This window comes from Sphaerodactylus townsendi, linkage group LG03 (assembly GCF_021028975.2).
Source record: "Sphaerodactylus townsendi isolate TG3544 linkage group LG03, MPM_Stown_v2.3, whole genome shotgun sequence".
Classification (NCBI taxonomy): Eukaryota; Metazoa; Chordata; class Lepidosauria; order Squamata; family Sphaerodactylidae; genus Sphaerodactylus; species Sphaerodactylus townsendi.
In genome coordinates, this window is record NC_059427.1 from 23,223,946 (window position 1) to 23,243,778 (window position 19,833).

Here is a 19,833-nt window from a genome sequence, read left to right on the forward strand (position 1 = left end):
TCACTCTCCCTTTGCCTCCAGCCTGTCTGTGTAACCCTCAGGGCTCCTTGAGCTCTGAATGCCATCCAAACAGAGGACAGTGCCAGTGCAAACCTAACATCATGGGCCGCCGGTGTGAACGCTGCTCCCCTGGCACCTTTGGCTTCGGACCCAGTGGCTGCAAAGGTGAGTGGAACTTGGGCCTTGGCCATCCCTTTCTCAGCCATTTGAGGGAATTTTAAGTCCTTGCTGGGCTACTCGGTTTCAGTTACTGCCAAGGGGCCAGGACAGAAATGTTCGGTTAGATAATCTATCTGGTGTTGTCGAAGGCTTTCATGGCCAAATTCAACTGGTCCTGGTGGGTTTTCCGGGCTGTGTGGCCATGGTCTGGTGGCTCTTGTTCCTAACACAATGTGTAACAGACTTTCCTCTGTGATACACCTCTGAAGATGCCATCCACAGACGCAGGCGAAACGTTAGGAACAAGATCTACCAGACCACGACCACACAGCCCGGAAAACCCATCAGAACCAATCTATCTGGTGTTTCTTATTCCTGACATATTGTGTGGGAAGAGGGTTGCTCTAAACTGCAGAAGAAGAGGTTTAAAGCTCCATGAGGTTTAGAAGAAAGAGAAAGGTGGTTTTGGAGAGGAGGAGAAGTAAACACCCTTCCTATAATCCATAGTGGCACTTTCTCAAAACAAAACATTGCATCAAGTTTTAAGACATTTATTTACAGAGTTTTTAGGTCTCTTATATGCATGTCTGCACCTCTATGTATTTACCTGGCATACCATATGATCTTCAGTCCCTTTTAGAACTAAACATCCTCCCTGTGTGATCCACCTGCATAATTTTGCTGAACAGTTGTTCAAATGTTAATACACTGACCAGTAGATATATGGAGCTTTTCAGAGAATCATTTTTCTCTTATTGTGTCCTTTTTTTTGTAGTCATTCTGATTCTTCGCCTCAGAGTAACATGTACTGATATAATGGCTTTTCCAAGTACCGCTACTACCATGTTATTGAACTGAAGCAATGGTGCATTTGAATACAGTCTTCAATGGTTATCTGACTGTTCCTCGCAGTACCTTTTTGTCTGACCATTGTTCTTAATAACAGATTCTACCAAAAAAATTAGAATACCAGATTCAGGAAAAGTTTGGCAAGGAATTAATGTCATGCAGAATAGACATAATTTCTATAACTTGATTTACATAACTGAATGAGAGCAGAATTTGAATCTTCTATACTGTGTTCCACAGAAAGATGATCATACGTCAGTGAAGGTGCAGCAATTGAGAAAATTGTACGCTTCTGCACTGTATGCTTCTGCATAGTCCTGAACAAATATTTTTATTTATTTATTTATTTATTTATAATCAATTTTATATACCGCCCCTCCCCCGAAGGGCTCTGGGCGGTGAACAACATAATCATAACAGAAATAACATTAAAATCCCAGTTAAAACAGCGAATTAAATAAAATTACAGCGGCATCCGACAAATTTCATAAAACGTAATACACCCACCCTGGAAGCAGAGACCCAAAAAGCTGAGGGCCTCCCCTACAAAGATTAAGGGCCCAGAGGCGAAAGGAGGGGAGGGCGCACTTCCAGCGGTCGGCCCCTCCAAAGCGCCCGGTGGAACAATCTTAGGTCTTACAGGCTCCTGCGGAAGGGGCCTCCCACAAAATTAAGGGCCCAGATGGAAGCGAGGGGAGGGCCTTGCACTTCAGCCGGTCGAAGCCCCTCCCAAAGCGCCGGTGGAACAGATTCGGTGCTTACAGAGCCCTCGCGGAACTCTCAAGATCCCGCAGGGCCCGGATAGCTGGTGGTAAAGTGTTCCACCAGGGCGGAGGGGCCAGGGCTGTAAAGGCCCTACAGCCCGAGGTAGAGGCCAACCCGCATCGACGGTCGAGGGGCTAGGGACAACCAAGGCAAGTTGGCCTCTGCCGAACGCAGAGAGCCGCGCAGAAGAGGGACATATGGGGTAGGACGGATCCCGAAGGTACGAAGGTCCCAGACCGCTGTATAGGCCTTAAAGGTGAGTACCCACACCTTATGAATGATTCGGAACTCAACCCGGAGAAGCCAGTGCAAGCGGGCGCAAGCACAGGTTGAATGTGTTCTTCTAAAGGCACCATACCCCTGTGAGCACAGCAGCGCCGCTGCATGTTGCAATCCAGTTTCAACTTCGGATCCAGCAGGCGTAAGGGAAGGCCAGCGACTAGAAGCCGAGAGTTACAATAGTCTAGCCTAGAGGTGACCGTTGCATGGATCACAGTGGCGAGGAGAGTCTGCTCTGGGAGAGGAAGGGGCCAACCGCCGGGACTGTCGAAGATGGAAAAACGCAGCCCGGGTTATATGCGAGCCACCTGGGTCTCCATTGAAAGAGCCGAATCCAGGAGTGGACCCCCAGGCTGCGGGGGCGACGGAGGAGGCTGAGAATTGCCAATGAAGCCCCTCCCACTCCGGCTGGCTGAAAATCCCCGCCTCCCGGCCGGCCCAGCCAAAGGATCTCCTGTCTTCGATGGATTCAGTTTTAACCTGCTCTGTTGCAACCATTCAGCAACCGCCTCCAAACAATGCTGTAGAGCTGCAGAGGCGGCAACTGTCCCCCTCCATCAGCGCAGAATGAGCTGAGTGTCATCCAGCATACTGATGACAGATCAGCTAAAGCTCCGCACCAACTGAGCAAGAGTGGTGCAGCATATAGATGCTGCTAAACAATATCGGGGAGAGCAATGCCCCACTGGAGGCAGCCACCACACACTGGAAAGTAGGCAGCACCTCTGGGAGGCTTGGTCCCCACACCACACTACTGCTGACTCCGGTCCCGGAGGAATCGAGACAATCCACTGAAAGGACAGTGCCCCGCGACCCCGGAAGCTGACCAGGCGGTGATTGGCCAAAAGGTGCGTGGGTTTCGACCATATCAAAGCGCTCGCAGTAAGGTCCAATTAATACCAGCAGCAGCCCGCATCCACCTTCGGCTCCAAGTTGTATCGCCCGGAGCTGATGTCCTCGTGATGGCGACAAGAACAGTCTCCGTCCCATGCCCAGCACGGAAGCCGGACTGGAAGGGATCGAAAGCCTATGCGTCCTCCAGGAAGCCCTGAAGCTGCTCCAACACCACTCTCTCAATTACCTTCCCCAGAAACGAAAGATTCGAGACGGGGCGGTAATTATCATTCATTTTTACAACCGGCCTTATTCAAATCCATTATTTTGTGCATTGTTGAGCATGGTACTTTGATACAAGACCATTTATAGTTCATTGAACGGCTTTCAAACAGATGGGAGGAGCAGGGCTAGGTAGGCACTAGGACCCAGATGGAATATTCTACAACAAAGAGGTCCCAGCATGCTTTGTTCTGTGGCGGAGGAATGTACAACCCTATCATCTTTCTGTGGAACAGAGTATATAAAAGCTTAATGACTGGAAACAATTCCCTAGATTACCAAGGTGAAGTCAAGACATGATTCGAGAATGGTGCTTTTGTAAGCGCAGAAGAAAGAAAGAATGATAGAAAGAAATAGAAAGTGGTAGAAAGTGAGAGCAAGAGAGAGAGAAAGAAAAAGGAAAGGATTTTAGATTTACCAGAAGGTTATTTCTTCCTTCTCTCCATTATTTAGGAAAATAATGGGGAGAAAAAAAAGATTCTGGCAGAAATACGAGAAACTTAAAAGTCATTGCACAGAGATCATAAAAGTGTCTTTGTTACAGAAAAAGCACATTCAATGTTCCTACATTTCCAGAAAAGATACATCTTATATTAGCTTGTGTGCAAGGAGACAAAGCTCATGAAAATAATGTCTTCAACTACAAACATATCTAAAGCTAACAGACCCAGGTAAAATTAGAAAATAGAAATAAAGCATTTAAAACATTTCAACTATACCTTTATAATGTAACTTTAGCAGAGTTTTTCTTTTTTATTATTGATTTAAGCAAGATTTTTTTGCAAGAACATTTTAGTATTAAGAATTATTGCTCCAGGAGATAAGCAAAGGCACTTTGCTTTCCAAAACAGCCCTTATTATCTCTTCCCACATTCCAAAGAAAAGATACTTTCACTTAGCAACGAGCTGAGAAAGTGTGTGTAAAGGAGAATAACTGATCAGCAGAATTAAAGCAAAGAGAGAGAGAGTCAAGCCATGTGAGAAACTATATTCTTAAGAATTCTATTTAACAATGTATCACCATGATTAACAATGATGGGAATACTGAAACGTCATGAATTGACAGGGTTTGGCTTTGCAACATTTATGATGCATCAGCTGTCTTTATCCTATAAGAACTGTGACTTTTGTATACTCAGCACGACTCCTCTGATTCTAAAACAGACTCTCTGTGGGTTTGGAATAAAAATTATTTATTTAATTATTCCTTGTCGGCTCAAGCTTATTACTCTTATTAAACACGTTACCCCGTGCTAACACTTTAATTAGATAATCGGGCATGTCATGAAGCGTGTTTGGGTCTGTGTGATGAGTTCAAGGCAGGTTGTGGTGGTGTGTTGGCAGGACGAGCAAAAAACAAGGATTTTTCCTCCCTCCCCTTACAGCGTGCCAATGTGACAGAGAGGGGTCCTTGACCAGCTTCTGCGACAGCTTCAGCGGACAGTGCCCATGCCGACCAGGGGCCTTTGGGCCTCGTTGTGACCACTGCCAGCCCGGCCACTGGGGTTTCCCAAACTGCCGCCCCTGCCAGTGCAATGGCCGCTCAGAAGAATGTGACCCGCGGATCGGCAGCTGCCTGCGTTGCCGCGGCCACACAGAAGGAGAACGATGCCAGAGGTGAGGGAGAACATTAAGACATTCAAGGGTGGCTGGCAGCTGCCTTTTTTACCAGAAACTGCCTTCTCTCACCCTAAGGCTTGAGGGCTCAGGTTTGACGTATGTGAGTGAAGGCCTCAGGATTCTACTTACCGTATATACTCGAGTATAAGTCAACCCAAATATAAGTCGAGGCACCTAATTTTGCCCCAAAAAACTGGGAAAACGTATTGACTCGAGTATAAGTCTAGGGTGGGAAATGCAGCAGCCAGCTTCCCCTGCCCACTTCCATCCAAGGCCCCGCTGGGTCTCCGATGGAGGTGGGCAGGGGATCTCTGCACCCTGCTCCTCACTCCCCCTGCCATGGCAGCTAGAGCGAGGCTTCTGCAAGGGTTTGGGGGGCGGGGGCTTCAAAGCCTCCCCTCTCTCGCTGCCATGGTGGGAAGACAGGGCACTGTCAGGGCTGTCAAAGCCTTGCAGAAGCCAGAAAAGACTCGAGTATAAGTCGAGGAGGGCTTTTTCAGCACAAAAAAATGTGCTGAAAAAGTCGACTTATATTTGAGTATATATTGTACTTATGAACCCAACTGCTAAAGGATCAGACGGTGGCCTGTAATTGTAGGTTGTGAACAACACTACTGAACCTGTGTCCCCTTTGACTGAAGTGATGAACGCGCCAGTCGTATCTGCTTATTACCATGAGATAATGAGTTACCCTAGATCAGTGGTGGCGAACCTTTGGCACTCCAGATTTTATTTATTTATTTATTTGTTTGTTTGTTTGTTTGTTCCACTTTTATACCGCCCTCCCCCAAAGGGCTCAGGGCGGTTTACATCATAATATAAACAAGTGGATAAACAGAATAAAATACTAAAAATTCATATCAGTTAAAATGCAGCGCTCCAAATACATAATCAGTTAAAACAAATGGCGTTCAACCATTAACTCCTCAACTCCTCTGAGAGGGGAACAGCGGATCTTAATTGTTAATGGGCAGGGGCTGGCAGGGGCTGATGGGAATTGTAGTCCATAACATCTGGAGTGCCAAAGGTTCGCCACCACGGCCCTAGATTATCATACCAATAGGCCGCATAAACTCCCAACCAACCCCCATCCTCACCCCAGAACTTCTTCCTTCTGTTCCAAAGAAGTCCAAATACTGTGTCAATCAATTATATAAAAAGTTCATTTCCATGTATGAACAGTTTTGCATAAAGGGATTAGATAGTTGGTAGGGCCTGAAGACAGAAAATAGAGAACTCTACAGGCCTTTTAATCATGGGAAGCCTTTGTCAAATTCCCTTTCTTTTTATAATTATCTCTTGGAGCAGCAGTAGGAGGTTAAGAGCAGCAGTGGCATAGGAGGTTAAGAGAAGGTGCACTCTGATCTGGAGGAACCGGGTTTGATTCCCAGCTCTGCCGCTTGAGTTGGGGAGGCTTATCTGGGGGAATTCAGATTAGCCTGTGCACTCCCACACATGCCAGCTGGGTGACCTTGGACTAGTCACAGTTCCTCGGAGCTCTCTCAGCCCCATTACCTCACAGGGTGTTTGTTGTGAGGGGAGAAGGGCAAGGAGATTGTAAGCTCCTTTGAGTCTCCTATAGGAGAGAAAGGGGGGATATAAATCCAAACTCTTCTTCTTCTTCTTGGTTGGAGTCTGTTCTCTATATTGCTGGGGGCTAGAAAATTTGCTGACAAAACCATCAAAACCTGCCTACAAAACCAGTGCAGGATGTGCTGAATGTAACAAACTCCCAGAAATGTGAAATATGCAACCCACCTCTTTTTTTTCACCTGCAGATGTGCGACTGGCTACTATGGAAACCCTGTGCTGGCCTCCGGTGGCCATTGCCGCCCCTGCCCTTGTCCTGAGGCACAAGGATCTGGACGCCATTTTGCTGCTGCATGCCATCAAGACAGTCGCTCTGGGACTGTAATGTGTAGCTGCCTCCCCGGCCACACAGGCAAGGCGCGCCTCCACATCCATCTGGTACAGCCAGTCATCAGGGGGAATTCTAGAAACCGTAAGACGAGCTGGAAGGATGTAATAAGTCAAGATCCCCAGCTCATGACCTCATGCCACAGCAGGCTTTGGTAGGCCGCAGGAGTTGAGCCTTGTGGGTTGCAATGCTGGTGGCTCTAGTGCCGTGGTGGCGAACCTTTGGCACTCCAGATGTTATGAACTACAATTCCCATCAGCCCCTTCCAGCATGGCCAATTGGCCATGCTGGCAGGGGCTGATGGGAATTGTAGTCCATAACATCTGGAGTGCCAAAGGTTCGCCACCACTGCGGTCTAGTGTATTTTCTGAGTGGGGCACTGGTCTGCTGCTACTTCTGTTAGCCCCTCAGAAATCAAACCTTTGTCTTACATAGGCCCACGCTGTGATGAGTGTGCTCCCGGTTACTACGGCAACCCTTGGCAGGCCGGAGGGCGATGCCAGCCCTGCACGTGTAACAACAACATTGAAACATCAGACCCGGAGTCCTGTGACCGTCGCACAGGCCGCTGCCTGCGCTGCCTCTACCACTCTGAGGGGGATCAGTGTCAGCACTGCCAAGCAGGCTATTACGGGGACGCCACCCGGCGTGCCTGTCGCCGTAAGTGTCTTCTGTGGAGAGACTTTGCTTCCAGCCAGCATTTAGCACAGGTTGCTGCTAGGTCTACCATTTTAGTCCAGTCCTTCTGTGAAGGATATATTTTTAAGACTGGAAGAAACTTCAAAGAGGCATCTGACTGGTTAAATGATGGGAGTGGATAGATTAGGAGAGGTTGAAGTCTAGTTGCACTGTACCTGCTTCATTTTGTTGTTGCAGTGGCGTAGTGGTTAAGAGCAGGTGCATTCTAATCTGGAGGAACCGGGTTTGATTCCCTGCTCTGCTGCTTGAGCTGTGGAGGCTTATCTGGGGAATTCAGATTAACATGTGCACTCCCACACACGCCAGCTGAGTGACCTTGGACTAGTCACAGTTCTTCTGAGCTCTCTCAGCCCTACCCACCTCACAGGGTGTTTGTTGTGAGGGGGGAAGGGAAAGGAGTTTGTGAGCCCCTTTGAGTCTACTTACAGGAGAGAAAGGGGGGATATAAATCCAATCTCTTCTTCTCTTCTTCTTCTAAATCTTAATGAAACTGTTGGTTAAAAACATTCTCTGTGATGGCATCGACACCCTTTTATATGAGGTGGAGGGAGACCGGTCATGCTTACAAGTGGAAAATCTATGCAAGGCTTGGCGGCAAAAATGTCCTGTGTATCTCTATTGCCATCTCTGGCATCTTTTTCAGAGCGCTAAGAATTTCTGTTCTGCGCTTTCTAATCCTCATGATAATTGAAAACATGAGATTAGTAATGGCCCATTGGGGCTGGATTTAAGGGAGGTAAGTCTCTGTCACATATAGGAATAGGAGTGACTGCTTCTCCTATCAGTGAGGCTTGATGGATCAGCGGAAAGGCAGACGGCCTTCATCCTCACATCAGGACAAAACAGTGGCTTTGAAGTGAGAAGTGCAAAAACAACTTATTCCTGCGCTCATGCTCCCTCCCCCTACTCCCTTTACCTTCTTCCACTCGCCGAACTGGGCTTATTGTTCTGCCCCCCAAGTGAATCTATTTTTGGTGCCCTGGACTTGGCTAGGACAGAGTGGGGGAGAGACAAGCCAGGTTCAACAGTTCAACAATAGGTTTATTACTGGAGAGAATCAAGACCCTAACTCCTCCCTTGGGTCTATCTAAATCAGAGTATTTGCTTGTCTTGAGAAGGTTTGAAGCTGTAGACTGTGTCTTCTCTTGGCTGCTTTCAAGAAAGTCCACTGTGTCTTGCTTCCTTTCAGTTCTTTCAGTCTTTGTCTAGTTCTACCTACTGTTAAACTTAACTTGTGCTCTATGGACCACCATATAATAATATGTACGTCACGAATATTCCAGTCTCCAACTACCCTTAGCACCTCACTCTGACTGACTGGCTATAACTAAAACAGGGGATTACTGGGTAAAGAAAGGAAACGGCCTCTTGGGAAATGTCTTAAAGGGACAGGGGCTAACTAAAATACCCTCCCTTAGAAGACTTAACAATGAAGTAAAACCATGCTAACTATGGGGAAACTGAAGCTTAATGGGGAAATAACAAAAGCCTCTGTGGGGGCATGACACTGATTGAGCTCCAGTATGCTACATTCTCCAAATTCAGGTGCTTCAGCAAATCAGATTTTGTTCATTTCCTCCAAACCAAGATTTAATCTCCCCTTCAGAGTTCCTGTTTGAACATATGGGTCTGTCTTATCCAAAATCAGGTCACTGACCTGACTCTGGATGAGGCAGAACCATATGTTCAAACAGGAACTCTGAACTGTCACAGGGTCACTGCTGTCTCTTTTGACAGTAGTGCGTCAAAAGCTGAAATCCATTGCAAGATCACTACCGTCTCTTTTGGCAGTAGGGTGTCAAAAGCAGTGGCCTTTCCCTTCACCTTCTACCTGATTCTTTCAAGTGGAGATGCCACAGATTGAACGTGGCATGTTCTACGTGGAGATCAGGTACTCTGCCACTCAGCCACGGACCCACCCAAAGGAGTAAATAGACAAGCTCCAGTTTGCAAAAGCTCCTGTGTTTGGAGCTCACGATGCATTGAGCTGGTTGAAAACCAGAAAGTCTTGACATGTTCTCTACTCATGCAGGAAGAAAGGGCAAATCTCTACTCATGTAGGAAGAAAGGGCAAACCTAGGCAAAAGGAATGAGGAGGGGCAAATCTCAATCATCATGATAGCATTATTTTTGTTTGTGCTCCTTCCTGCCTCACTGGACACAAACTCAATTACACCACAGCAGAGGCATAGTTAGGGAAAATGGAACCCAATGCAAAATCTGAGTTTTGCAAGGGGGCATGTTCGTTTGTGTTTTGGCCTGCAGGGGGGACAGTTTTTAGGCTAGCAGCACCAAAGTTTGGTTCAGGGAGTCCAAAGTTATGGACCCTCAAAGGTTTAGCCCCCATCTCCTATTAGCTCCCATTGGAAACAATGGGGATGGGGCACCTGCTTTGGGAGTCCATAACTTTGGACCCCCTGAACCAAACCTCACCAAACCTGGGTGATATCATCAGGAGAGTCTCCTAAAGATATCCTGAAATTTTGGTGCTGCTAACCTAAAAACTGTGCCCCCTGCAGGCCTAAAACTGAAAAAAACACTAAAAAATACAAAAAACACAAACCTGAATTTTTGCGGGGGGTCCCCGGTGCGCACCGGTGCAACACGCACCCCCTGTCCCCCTTGTAGCTTCGCCTCTGTACCACAGTATTGATGCTGCCCATAGATCCTCATGAAATGAAAGTCTTTTGTTCAGCATTCCAAATGAAGCACAATTTCCATTTCCCGCATTGGCATAATATTTCTGTGGCTTGTCAAGTAACCTTTGCTTTTCTCCCTGCAGGTTGCTCCTGTAACTTCCTGGGCACCTTGCGCAGCGAGTGCCCATCGCGGGACCACTGCCTGTGCGAACGGAGCAGCGGGCAATGCCAGTGCTTGGCCAACGTCCAAGGGCAGAGCTGTGACCGTTGTGCCCCCCACTTCTGGAACCTAGCCAGCGGGCAGGGCTGCCAGCCGTGCAACTGCCACCCCCAGTATTCACTGAACCCTGCTTGCAATCAGGTGAGGCAGGTCTCTGGGGCTGGTGAAGGCAGATGGGATTCTCCTGGGCAGTTCAGCGATGGAAACTGGAGGAGCACAAAACATCTATTGCGGAGGAATAGCAACTTCCCTGAGGCCTCCTAGTAACCTTCCAGCAGAAGCAACGTTTGAGCATTTGCTTTCTTGCTTCAGAGACTTGGGGGCGCTGCCACCAGCTCAGTAAAGCAATTACAGCGAGCAAGAAAATGTATGCAAAAGAGACCAGAGGATGTATTAGCCAATCAGACATCTGCGCTCATCTTTACTCACCCACACCCAGCGGCAGGTTCAGTTCAGACCGCTGTCTATCCCATGTTCATCTAGCACATTTTTTCTCCTTCGCGGAGCCTGGGATACATGGCTCTCCTTTCCCTATTTTATCCTCACAGCAGCCCTGTGGGGTAGGCTAGGTTTTACTCTGCTTTACAGGTGTGAAAGTTTAGAGTTTATAATGGAAAAAGCAAACACGTTGCGGGGAAAACCAGGGAAAAAGAATTAGAGCCTAGGCCAAGGCTATAGGACTCAACGTCCCGCAGGGGAAAAAAACGAATGAATAAACACTTAGATCAACAACACTGTGCATATAAATAGTCCTTCTAAACATCAATTGTATTGTGCAAATAAACCAATTAGGTGATAAGCTATTACATTAGGAATACAGATGCAAATCTAAACCCCACAGCCATATTCTGACAAAAGACCTCAAAAGTCCGGCAGATGTGAAGGTTGAACCACAATTCTTATTAAAGAGATAGTACAAATGAAAGTGGTATCCTGCCAGGGAAGGACTGTTTATATGCACAGTGTTGTTGATCTAAGTGTTTATTCATTCGTTTTTTTTCCCTGCGGGACGTTGCGTCTTATAGCCTTGGCCTAGGCTCTCATTCTTTTTCCCAAAGTTTAGAGTTTCCCAGTCCCATCCACAAGGTGGCTATTTTCCTGCCCCTCTTCCTATGGTGGCCATATCCTCCCTACCACCATTGGGGAAACTTTTATAGGTTTTATAGGTTACAGGTTTTTAAAATCAGCAATTGAATATCGTTATGTCATTAAAACATTACAGCAATTTGGGTATCAGGTCATCTGTATTCCCGGCTTTCATTTTACAAAGCAAGTTTCCAGCTGCTTTTGTTGCAGATATGCCATTTCTCTTCTATCTCTGCAACAAATAAGGCTGGAGACTTTTAAAATTGTATTTTACATGCTGGCAACCACCCTGAGCCCAGAGGGGGAAAGCAGCATATAAATACAATAAATAAAGAAAAGAAAAGAAAGCTAGGAAATCAGTGTGAACTCCACACACAGATTCTTATGACATTATAATCATAGTCAAACTGGGAAAGACCAGGTGGGAGATTGCTACTAGGGAAACTTCCCTCCTGGAAGCCTGCTTACTGCTGCACGGAATTGGCAGTGATAACAGGAAAACTAGAGAGACTAGTTGCCATGTGGAAGACCTTAAAACCATATGGTTCGTGCAATTGCTAGAATAAACTAGGCCTAGGATTGCTGGGAGGAGCACTCAGGAAAAAATCTGCGATCGTGAGTACTTTCCACTGGCTGATTGCTGGATCCTACCTACTTCTTTGCCCTGCTAAGAGTAGTAATACCCTAACCTTATATTTAAGAACATAAGAACAAGCCAGCTGGATCAGACCAGAGTCCATCTAGTCCAGCTCTCTGCTACTCGCAGTGGCCCACCAGGTCCCTTTGGGAGCTCACAGGCAGGAGGTGAAAGCAATGGCCTTCTGTGGCTGTTGCTCCCGAGCACCTGGTCTGCTAAGGCATTTGCAATCTGAGATCAAAGAGGATCAAGATTGGTAGCCATAGATCGACTTCTCCTCCATAAATCTGTCCAAGCCCCTTTTAAAGCTATCCAGGTTAGTGGCCATCACCACCTCCTGTGGCAGCATATTCCAAACGCCAATCACACGTTGCGTGAAGAAGTGTTTCCTTTTATTAGTCCTAATTCTTCCCCCCAGCATTTTCAATGAATGCCCCCCCCTCCCCGGTACATATTTCAGTGCCTAGGCAAGGTTCTCCTTCTGCCACTTGCCCCTGGGGGTAGTGTGCCAGGGTTTGCTTTTGGGACTCCTGCCACTTCGCCTCCAACTGGCCATCTTTTGCAGTTCACAGGGCAATGCCAATGCCGGCCAGGCTTCGGGGGCCGCACCTGCTCTGAATGTCAGGAGTACCACTGGGGAGAGCCCAGCCAGCAATGCAGAGGTGAGTGCGGTCAGCTTGGGGGGAAAAGATCCTTGCAGGAAGGGCACAAAACCAAGAGGTGACAGAGAGCCAAAAATATGCCTGACTTTAACCCAGGGGATGCTGCATATCTGTGACAGACGGCACAGTAATCCTGGAAACATCCATGTTTATTAACACACACACACACAAGACATATGCCATCGAGTGAGCTTCTAGCTCAGGGGTCTGCAACCTGCGGCTCTCCAGCTGTTCCTAGGCTACAAATCCCATCAGCCCCTGCCAGCATGGTCAATTGGCCATGCTGGCAGGGGCTTATGGGATTTGTAGCCCATGAACATCTGGAGAGCCACAGGTTGCAGACCCCTGTTCTATCTCTTATGACTGTGGAGTGAATCACTTTCATCCAAAGAACTGTGAGCCGAGTTCCACTTGGGCCTGTTCCTTCCCCTGCATTTCCTGGTACCCTAAGAAGGCTACTTTGGAGGGTCAGGGGACACTTTAGACCGGAGTTCCCCAACCTTTTTGAGTCTGTGGGCACCTTTGGAATGTTGGACCCTGCTATCAAATGGCTGCCACGGTTTATCTTCAGTCACACGATGAAGATTTTGTCCTGTGGTGGCAGCTACTGCCGTAGCAGCACTTTTAAACATCTGCCCAGCCAATCAAATGTCCAGTGACCAATCAGCAGCCTTGCTGGGCAGAAGGCCCATCTTGTTCCAACCACTTTCTAGAACCATCAGTGGGTGTCATGGCACCCAAGGCCCCCATGTTGACGACCCCTTCTGTAGACCGGCGTGTGAGCTATGGATACTTCTGTGGGAGGGGCTCTCTGGAACAAGCTAATGATTTCAAAAGTGGAATTCCTTGGGTGGTTGTTGCCTTGTCGTGGGAAAGTTCTGGAGTTGGATAGTGTCTTAGTAATAATTGTCTTATTTATAAATAATTATGTATTGAAAATATTGGCCAGGCCCTCTTTCTCCCAACAACTTGGGACCCAGGAGGGAAACAACCCCTAAATCACCAAAAAGCTAAAAAAAACAATAAAGACAGTATCTAAAACGGAGAGTGCAGATTCAGCCGGGATAATAAATAACACAGCAACCAGTCACGGCACCTTCATAAATGCGCCCTGAGAAATAAATTACTAATTTCCTTGCCTTCAACTTCACACATCCCTTTGAAGAAGCCACAGATGTTCTCCTGAATAATTCAGGCTTTCAGCTCCTCTGGAATACTATGAAATATACAAGCTGTTGGAAGCAAACAGATGTTTCTTAATGCAGCAAGCACTACTACTAATCCAGATTCCCAAATAGCACCAGCCACCAGCTGAAATGCAGCTCTCTCTCTCGCTGCTGCTGCTTCTATTCCTCCCTCTCTAAAAGACCGACATTCCAAAAGGCTGGACGGCCTTTTCAGCCGTTTCAGAATTTCCGCCCTTAGTTGGCACCCTGATCGGCAATTTGTTTTTAGGGAAATGAGGCACAACTAGAGCGATAGGTCTGGTGGCAGCCCTCAGGGCCTCTGAGCTTCAGAGGACGGGCTTGATAAAGCGAGGGCAGTCAAAGCAGGCAACCCTGTTGTGAATTTCTGTTTTAGAGAGTTGTGATTCCAGACCTCTGGCAGGTGGCCCATTTGGTGAGAAAATAGGTTTGTGTAAATAAGTGGAACTGAAAATAGGAAATGAGTATTTTAAGAGCCTGGCTTCAGATTCGGCTAGGGGAATCCCAGCCTTTTTGTCCCTGTGGAGGCACCTGTGGAATCTGACACAGTGTGGTAGGCACAGCCACAAAATGGCTGCCACAGGAGGCCATATAACAGCGGTGGCGAACCTATGGCACGGGTGCCAGAGGTGGCACTCACAGCCCTTTCTGTGGGCACACGTGCACAGAGTTCATCGGGGGGTGGGAATCACCCCCCCCCACACACACACATCTAGGCTGGCCTGGGCACGATCCTTTACCTGGGAGTAAGCTCGGTTGCTGGCAATGGGGTTTCTTCTGAGTAAACACTCCTAGGATCATGATTCACCCATTCGAAGCGTTGCACGGTTGCTTCACCAGGCTTACTCCCGAGTAACGTGCACCTCTGTTTTTTCTAAACAGTTTTTTCTAAACTAAAACCTCAGTATTCAGGTTAAATTGCCGTGTTGGCACTTTGCAATAAATAAGTGGGTTTTGGGTTGCAATTTGGGCACTCGGTCTCAAAAAGGTTAGCCATCCCTGCCATATAATCATTGCTGCTGCTTGTCCTCAGTCGCACAATGAAGATTCTTGTTTTGTGGGGGCAGCTGCTGCCAAAGCAACATTTTTAAAAAAACTGCACAGCCAATCAGAAGCATGGCTGGGCAGCAGCCCCACTTTCTAAAAACACCTGGCGGACACCTGGAAGGATGTTGGTGGGTGACATGATGCCCAAAGCATTGAGGATCGCTAGATTGGGGACCCCTGGATCATGTATTTGAAGACTGGGTTAGAGGCTAATGCCTTGTGGAGCTAGGCCTCAAAGATTCATGTGTTGCTCATAAACTCTTTCTTGCTTTCTACGTTTGTGTGGTGGGCAGCTTGTGACTGTGACCCTCGAGGGATTGAGACCCCACAATGTCACCATGTTTCCGGGCATTGTTCCTGCCGTCCGGGCATATCGGGCGTGCGCTGTGACCAGTGTTCCCGTGGCTTCGCCGGTGACTTCCCGGCCTGTCAGCCCTGCCACCAGTGCTTCGGAGACTGGGACCGCATTGTGCAGGATTTGGCAGCCCGCACCCGCAGCCTAGCTCAGCGTGCCCAACAGCTCCAGCAGACGGGCCTCGCTGGGGCTTACGAGAGCACCTTCCGCCGGCTACAGGATAAGCTGAGTGCGGTTCAGGCCATCGTCAATGCCCGCAACGCCACTGCCAGCGCCATTACCCATCTCCTGCATAATATGGATGAACTGCGGTGAGTAAGGGGAGTCCCGGTTCTGTATAAATTAGTGCAGGAGGTAGGGGAAGCACCCATTGGCTGCACCAACATATGTGTTCATCTGGTCCAGTGTCCTTCCAGCAATGCCTTGCTGGCTGGGAAATTCACAAGGGAGGCACCCTGCCTCCCTTCTTCGGTAGTCAACAATGATCTAGCAGCCATGGATCAACAGATTCATTATGATTCAGTTTGACATCTGTTCCTGGTAAATTAGTAGAATCTGTCATTAAAGATAAAATTATAAAACATGTAGAAAAGCAAGACCTGCTGAGAAAGAGTCAGCATGGCTTTTGCAGAGGCAAATCCTGTCTTACAAACTTACTAGAGTTCTTTGAGGATGTAAACAGGCATGTGGATAAGGGGGAACCAGTGGACATTGTCTACTTGGATTTCCAAAAGGCTTTTGACAAAGTTCCTCACCAGAGACTATTGAGAAAACTCAGCAATGAAGGAATAAGAGGGGAAGTCCTCCTATGGATTAAAAACTGGTTGAGAAACAGGAAGCAAAGAGTGGGTGTAAATGGGAAATTCTCACAATGGAGAGATGTAGGGAGTGGTGTCCCCCAAGGATCTGTTTTGGGACCAGTGCTCTTTAACCTATTCATAAATGACCTGGAAGTAGGGGTGGGTAGCGTGGTGGCCAAGTTTGCAGATGATACCAAATTATGTAGGGTGGTGAGAACCACAAAGGATTGCGAAGAGCTCCAAGCGGACCTTGATAAATTAGGTGAGTGGGCTCAGAAATGGCAAATGCAGTTCAATGTAGCTAAATGTAAAGTGATGCACATAGGGGCAAAAAATCCAAACTTCACATACACGCTACAGGGGTCAGTGCTATCAGTCACAGACCAGGAAAGGGATTTAGGCGTCTTAGTTGATAGTTCCATGGGAATGTCAACTCAATGTATGGCAGCTGTGAAAAAGGCAAACTCTATGCTGGGGATCATTAGAAAAGGAATTGAGAATAAAACTGCAAAGATTGTCATGCCCTTATATAAAGCAGTGGTGCGACCGCACTTGGAGTACTGTGTCCAGTTCTGGTCGCCGCATCTCAAAAAGGATATTGAGGAGATAGAAAAAGTGCAGAGAAGGGCAACAAGGATGATTGAGGAACTGGAGCACCTTCCCTATGAGGAGAGGCTGCAGCGTTTGGGACTCTTTAGTTTGGAGAGGAGGCGGCTGAGGGGGGATATGATTGAAGTTCTACAAAATTATGCATGGGGTAGAAAATGTTGACAGAGAGAAATTTTTCTCTCTTTCTCACAATACTAGAACCAGGGGGCATTCATTGAAAATGCTGGGGGGAAGAATTAGGACTAATAAAAGGAAACACTTCTTCACGCAACGTGTGATTGGTGTTTGGAATATGCTGCCACAGGAGGTGGTGATGGCCACTAACCTGGATAGCTTTAAAAGGGGCTTGGACAGATTTATGGAGGAGAAGTCAATTTATGGCTACCAATCTTGATCCTCTTTGATCTGAGATTGCAAATGCCTTAACAGACCAGGTGATCGGGAGCAACAGCCGCAGAAGGCCATTGCGTTCACATCCTGCATGTGAGCTCCCAAAGGCACCTGGTGGGCCACTGCGAGTAGCAGAGAGCTGGACTAGATGGACTTTGGTCTGATCCAGCTGGCTTGTTCTTATGTTCTTATGTTCTTATGTTCTTAACACAACACAAGCCTTTATTGGCATATAAAACAGGACAAAATTTTAAAACAAAACAAGGTTAGGAAATACAGTTAAAATTACTAATTTCCAGTATAAAATTTGCAACAGTTTCACAAAAGAGTACATCAGAGCTGTTCAGGAGATTGGGTATCTTATAACACTCATGCCACTGAGAACATTGCAAGAAAATAGAATTCATATATTTCACGCGTATCTTATCATATTTAGGGCATACAAACAGAGAATGGTCAAGTGTTTCAACTGTAACCAGATCACAAGTACAAACCCTTTTAGAACGTTCTATATTCTTAAATCTTCCCTCCAGGAGAGCTGATGGCAGTACATTACATCTTGCAGCAGCCAAGGCTCTCCTCTGGGTGGGATTAATCAGCAGACGAAGATATGCTGCCATAATTCCACGCTCGCATGGGATTAATAATGTAGTCGGAGAACAGGTTATCTTGGCAGCACGAGTCAAATTATGAAAATCAAGATCCAAGATCTAGTTAAGAATACATTATTAGTCGCAATTGCTATATGGAACCTTCACGTTCAAAGGCAGTATGCCTCTCGGGGAGGCATGGAAAAGCGGACCCAATTACTAACCCCCTCTCGGCACACACAAATAATTAGTAACCCACTCTCGGGAACTGGTGAGAACCTGCTGGATCCCACCTCTGCGGCCAAATCCACACACAGACCTTGCCCAGTTATCCTTGGGATTTCTGACCTGGCTCAGCACCCTTGACTTGCAGTTGTTGTGAAATTTCCATGGGATGACCTCTCTGGACAGTTCTGTGCTGAACTGCATGAGTTGTGTGTTTGGGAGATTCAAATGTCATCTAAGAGCTTCGCCTCAGAACGAGGACAACTGTAATTTTTATGTAGAAAGCAGAGGTGGTCCTTCACCACAGCTTCCCACCAGTTGTCAGGTTGCAAGACAGACATGCTGACAAGTCAAACTCTGAGGCAGCCCCCAGTCTTGTCCTTTGGCTGTGCCTCAGGCGAGCTGTCAACACTTGTATTATTGGTATTATTTTCAACTTTCATCCTTTCGCCCTATTTAAAATACTGGATTTTTAAAAATTCCATCTGCTGAAGTTCTCTATGAATTGGGAGGGCAGTATGGGTACTAGCCAGTTGGCACTGTACTTCGATGGCTATAGATGTGTCCCCACCCCCCACCCCTGGGAGCTTGACACTGGAAAGAAAAAGCTATGCTTCTACTGAATGGTGTAGGTTACACCTGTTCTAGTCCTTTCCACGCCACCCTTGCCTTAGACCAGTGATGGCGAACCTTTTCGAGACCGAGTGCCCAAATTGCAACCCAAAACCCACTTATTTATCGCAAAGTGCCAACATGGCAATGTAACCTGAATACTGATATTTTAGTTTAGAAAAAACGGTTGGCTCCAAGGCATGCATTACTCGGGAGTAAGCTTGGGGTAGTCGGCAGCTTTGCTTTGAAGCAACCGTGCAACTCTTCCAACGGGTGACTCACGACCCTAGGAGGGTTTACTCAGAAGCAAGCCCCATTGCCAGAAACCAAGCTTACTCCCAGGTCATGCTTTAGTTCTTTGCATGAAAATCAGCGGGGTTTAACAGCGCTTAACAGGGTTACCTACACTGCTCCCCCAAAACTAGGTCTTAGGTTTAATGCTAACGATCGAGTCCAGCGGCCCAGGCCAGCCTAGATGTGGGGGGGGCACTCTGTTTGTGCGTGCCCACAGAGAGGGCTCTGAGTGCCACCTCTGGCACCCTTGCCATAGGTTCGCCACCACTACCTTAGACCCTTTCTATGCTTCTCCCAACCCTTCCCCCCCCCAAAACTATCAGCACAGGAAAACATGCACGACTACCTTGTAGTCATTCCTCTAGCTCTGCTCTAACTAGCAGAAATTCTCCATGGCTCTCCATCCCAAATAGTTTTGACCCAAGTTTAATACTGAATCAGACCACTGGTCTATCAAGGCCAGTATTGTTGTCTTGGACTGGCGGTGGCTCTCCAGCATCATCTGCTCCCTGATTCTTATAACTGGAGATGCCAGAGATTGAAGCCGGGACCTCATGGATGCAAAGCAAATGGGCCGTCTCTGAGTCACAAGCCCTGGAAGAAGCGTTGGGAGCAAGGGCAACTGGTAGTCTCTTGCACTGCTTCCTTTACTGCTTCCGAAATTCTGGTTTGTTTTTTGATTTCCCCTGCCCACCCTTCAGGAGTGGAGTAGGTAGGAAGAAGAAAAGTTATACCCCATTTTCCTCTACCTGTAAGCAGTTTACAAACTCCTTCCCCTTCCTCTCCCCACAACAGGTATTTTGTGAGGTAGGTGGGGCTGAGAGAGTTCTGCCAGAACAGTGACTGGCCCAAGGTCACCCAGCAGGAGTGGGTCGAGGAATGGGGACTCAAACCTGGTTCTCCAGATTCCAGTCCCCCATTCATGTGGAGACACAGGGTGTCAAATCTGGTTCTCTAGATTAGAATCCTCTGCTCATAACCTCTAAACCATGCTGAAACTTGCAAAACATATTGGCAGGGGCATAATGAGGCAAACTGTAGCCCTGGGCAACCTGAG

General features: G+C 47.4%; 1 protein-coding gene across 1 annotated transcript in view; it reads left to right on the plus strand.

Moving 5' to 3' along the window:
- LAMB2 (laminin subunit beta 2) overlaps window positions 1–19,833 on the plus strand; it is a 70,850-nt gene that overhangs the window by 37,435 nt on the left and 13,582 nt on the right. Inside the window, exons 18-25 of the mRNA XM_048487312.1 lie at window positions 22–165; window positions 4,554–4,785; window positions 6,567–6,730; window positions 7,142–7,366; window positions 10,188–10,405; window positions 12,553–12,649; window positions 15,195–15,567; window positions 19,478–19,484. Coding sequence (XP_048343269.1) covers window positions 22–165; window positions 4,554–4,785; window positions 6,567–6,730; window positions 7,142–7,366; window positions 10,188–10,405; window positions 12,553–12,649; window positions 15,195–15,567; window positions 19,478–19,484 — 1,460 coding nt within the window. The remainder of the gene's footprint in view (window positions 1–21; window positions 166–4,553; window positions 4,786–6,566; window positions 6,731–7,141; window positions 7,367–10,187; window positions 10,406–12,552; window positions 12,650–15,194; window positions 15,568–19,477; window positions 19,485–19,833) is intronic.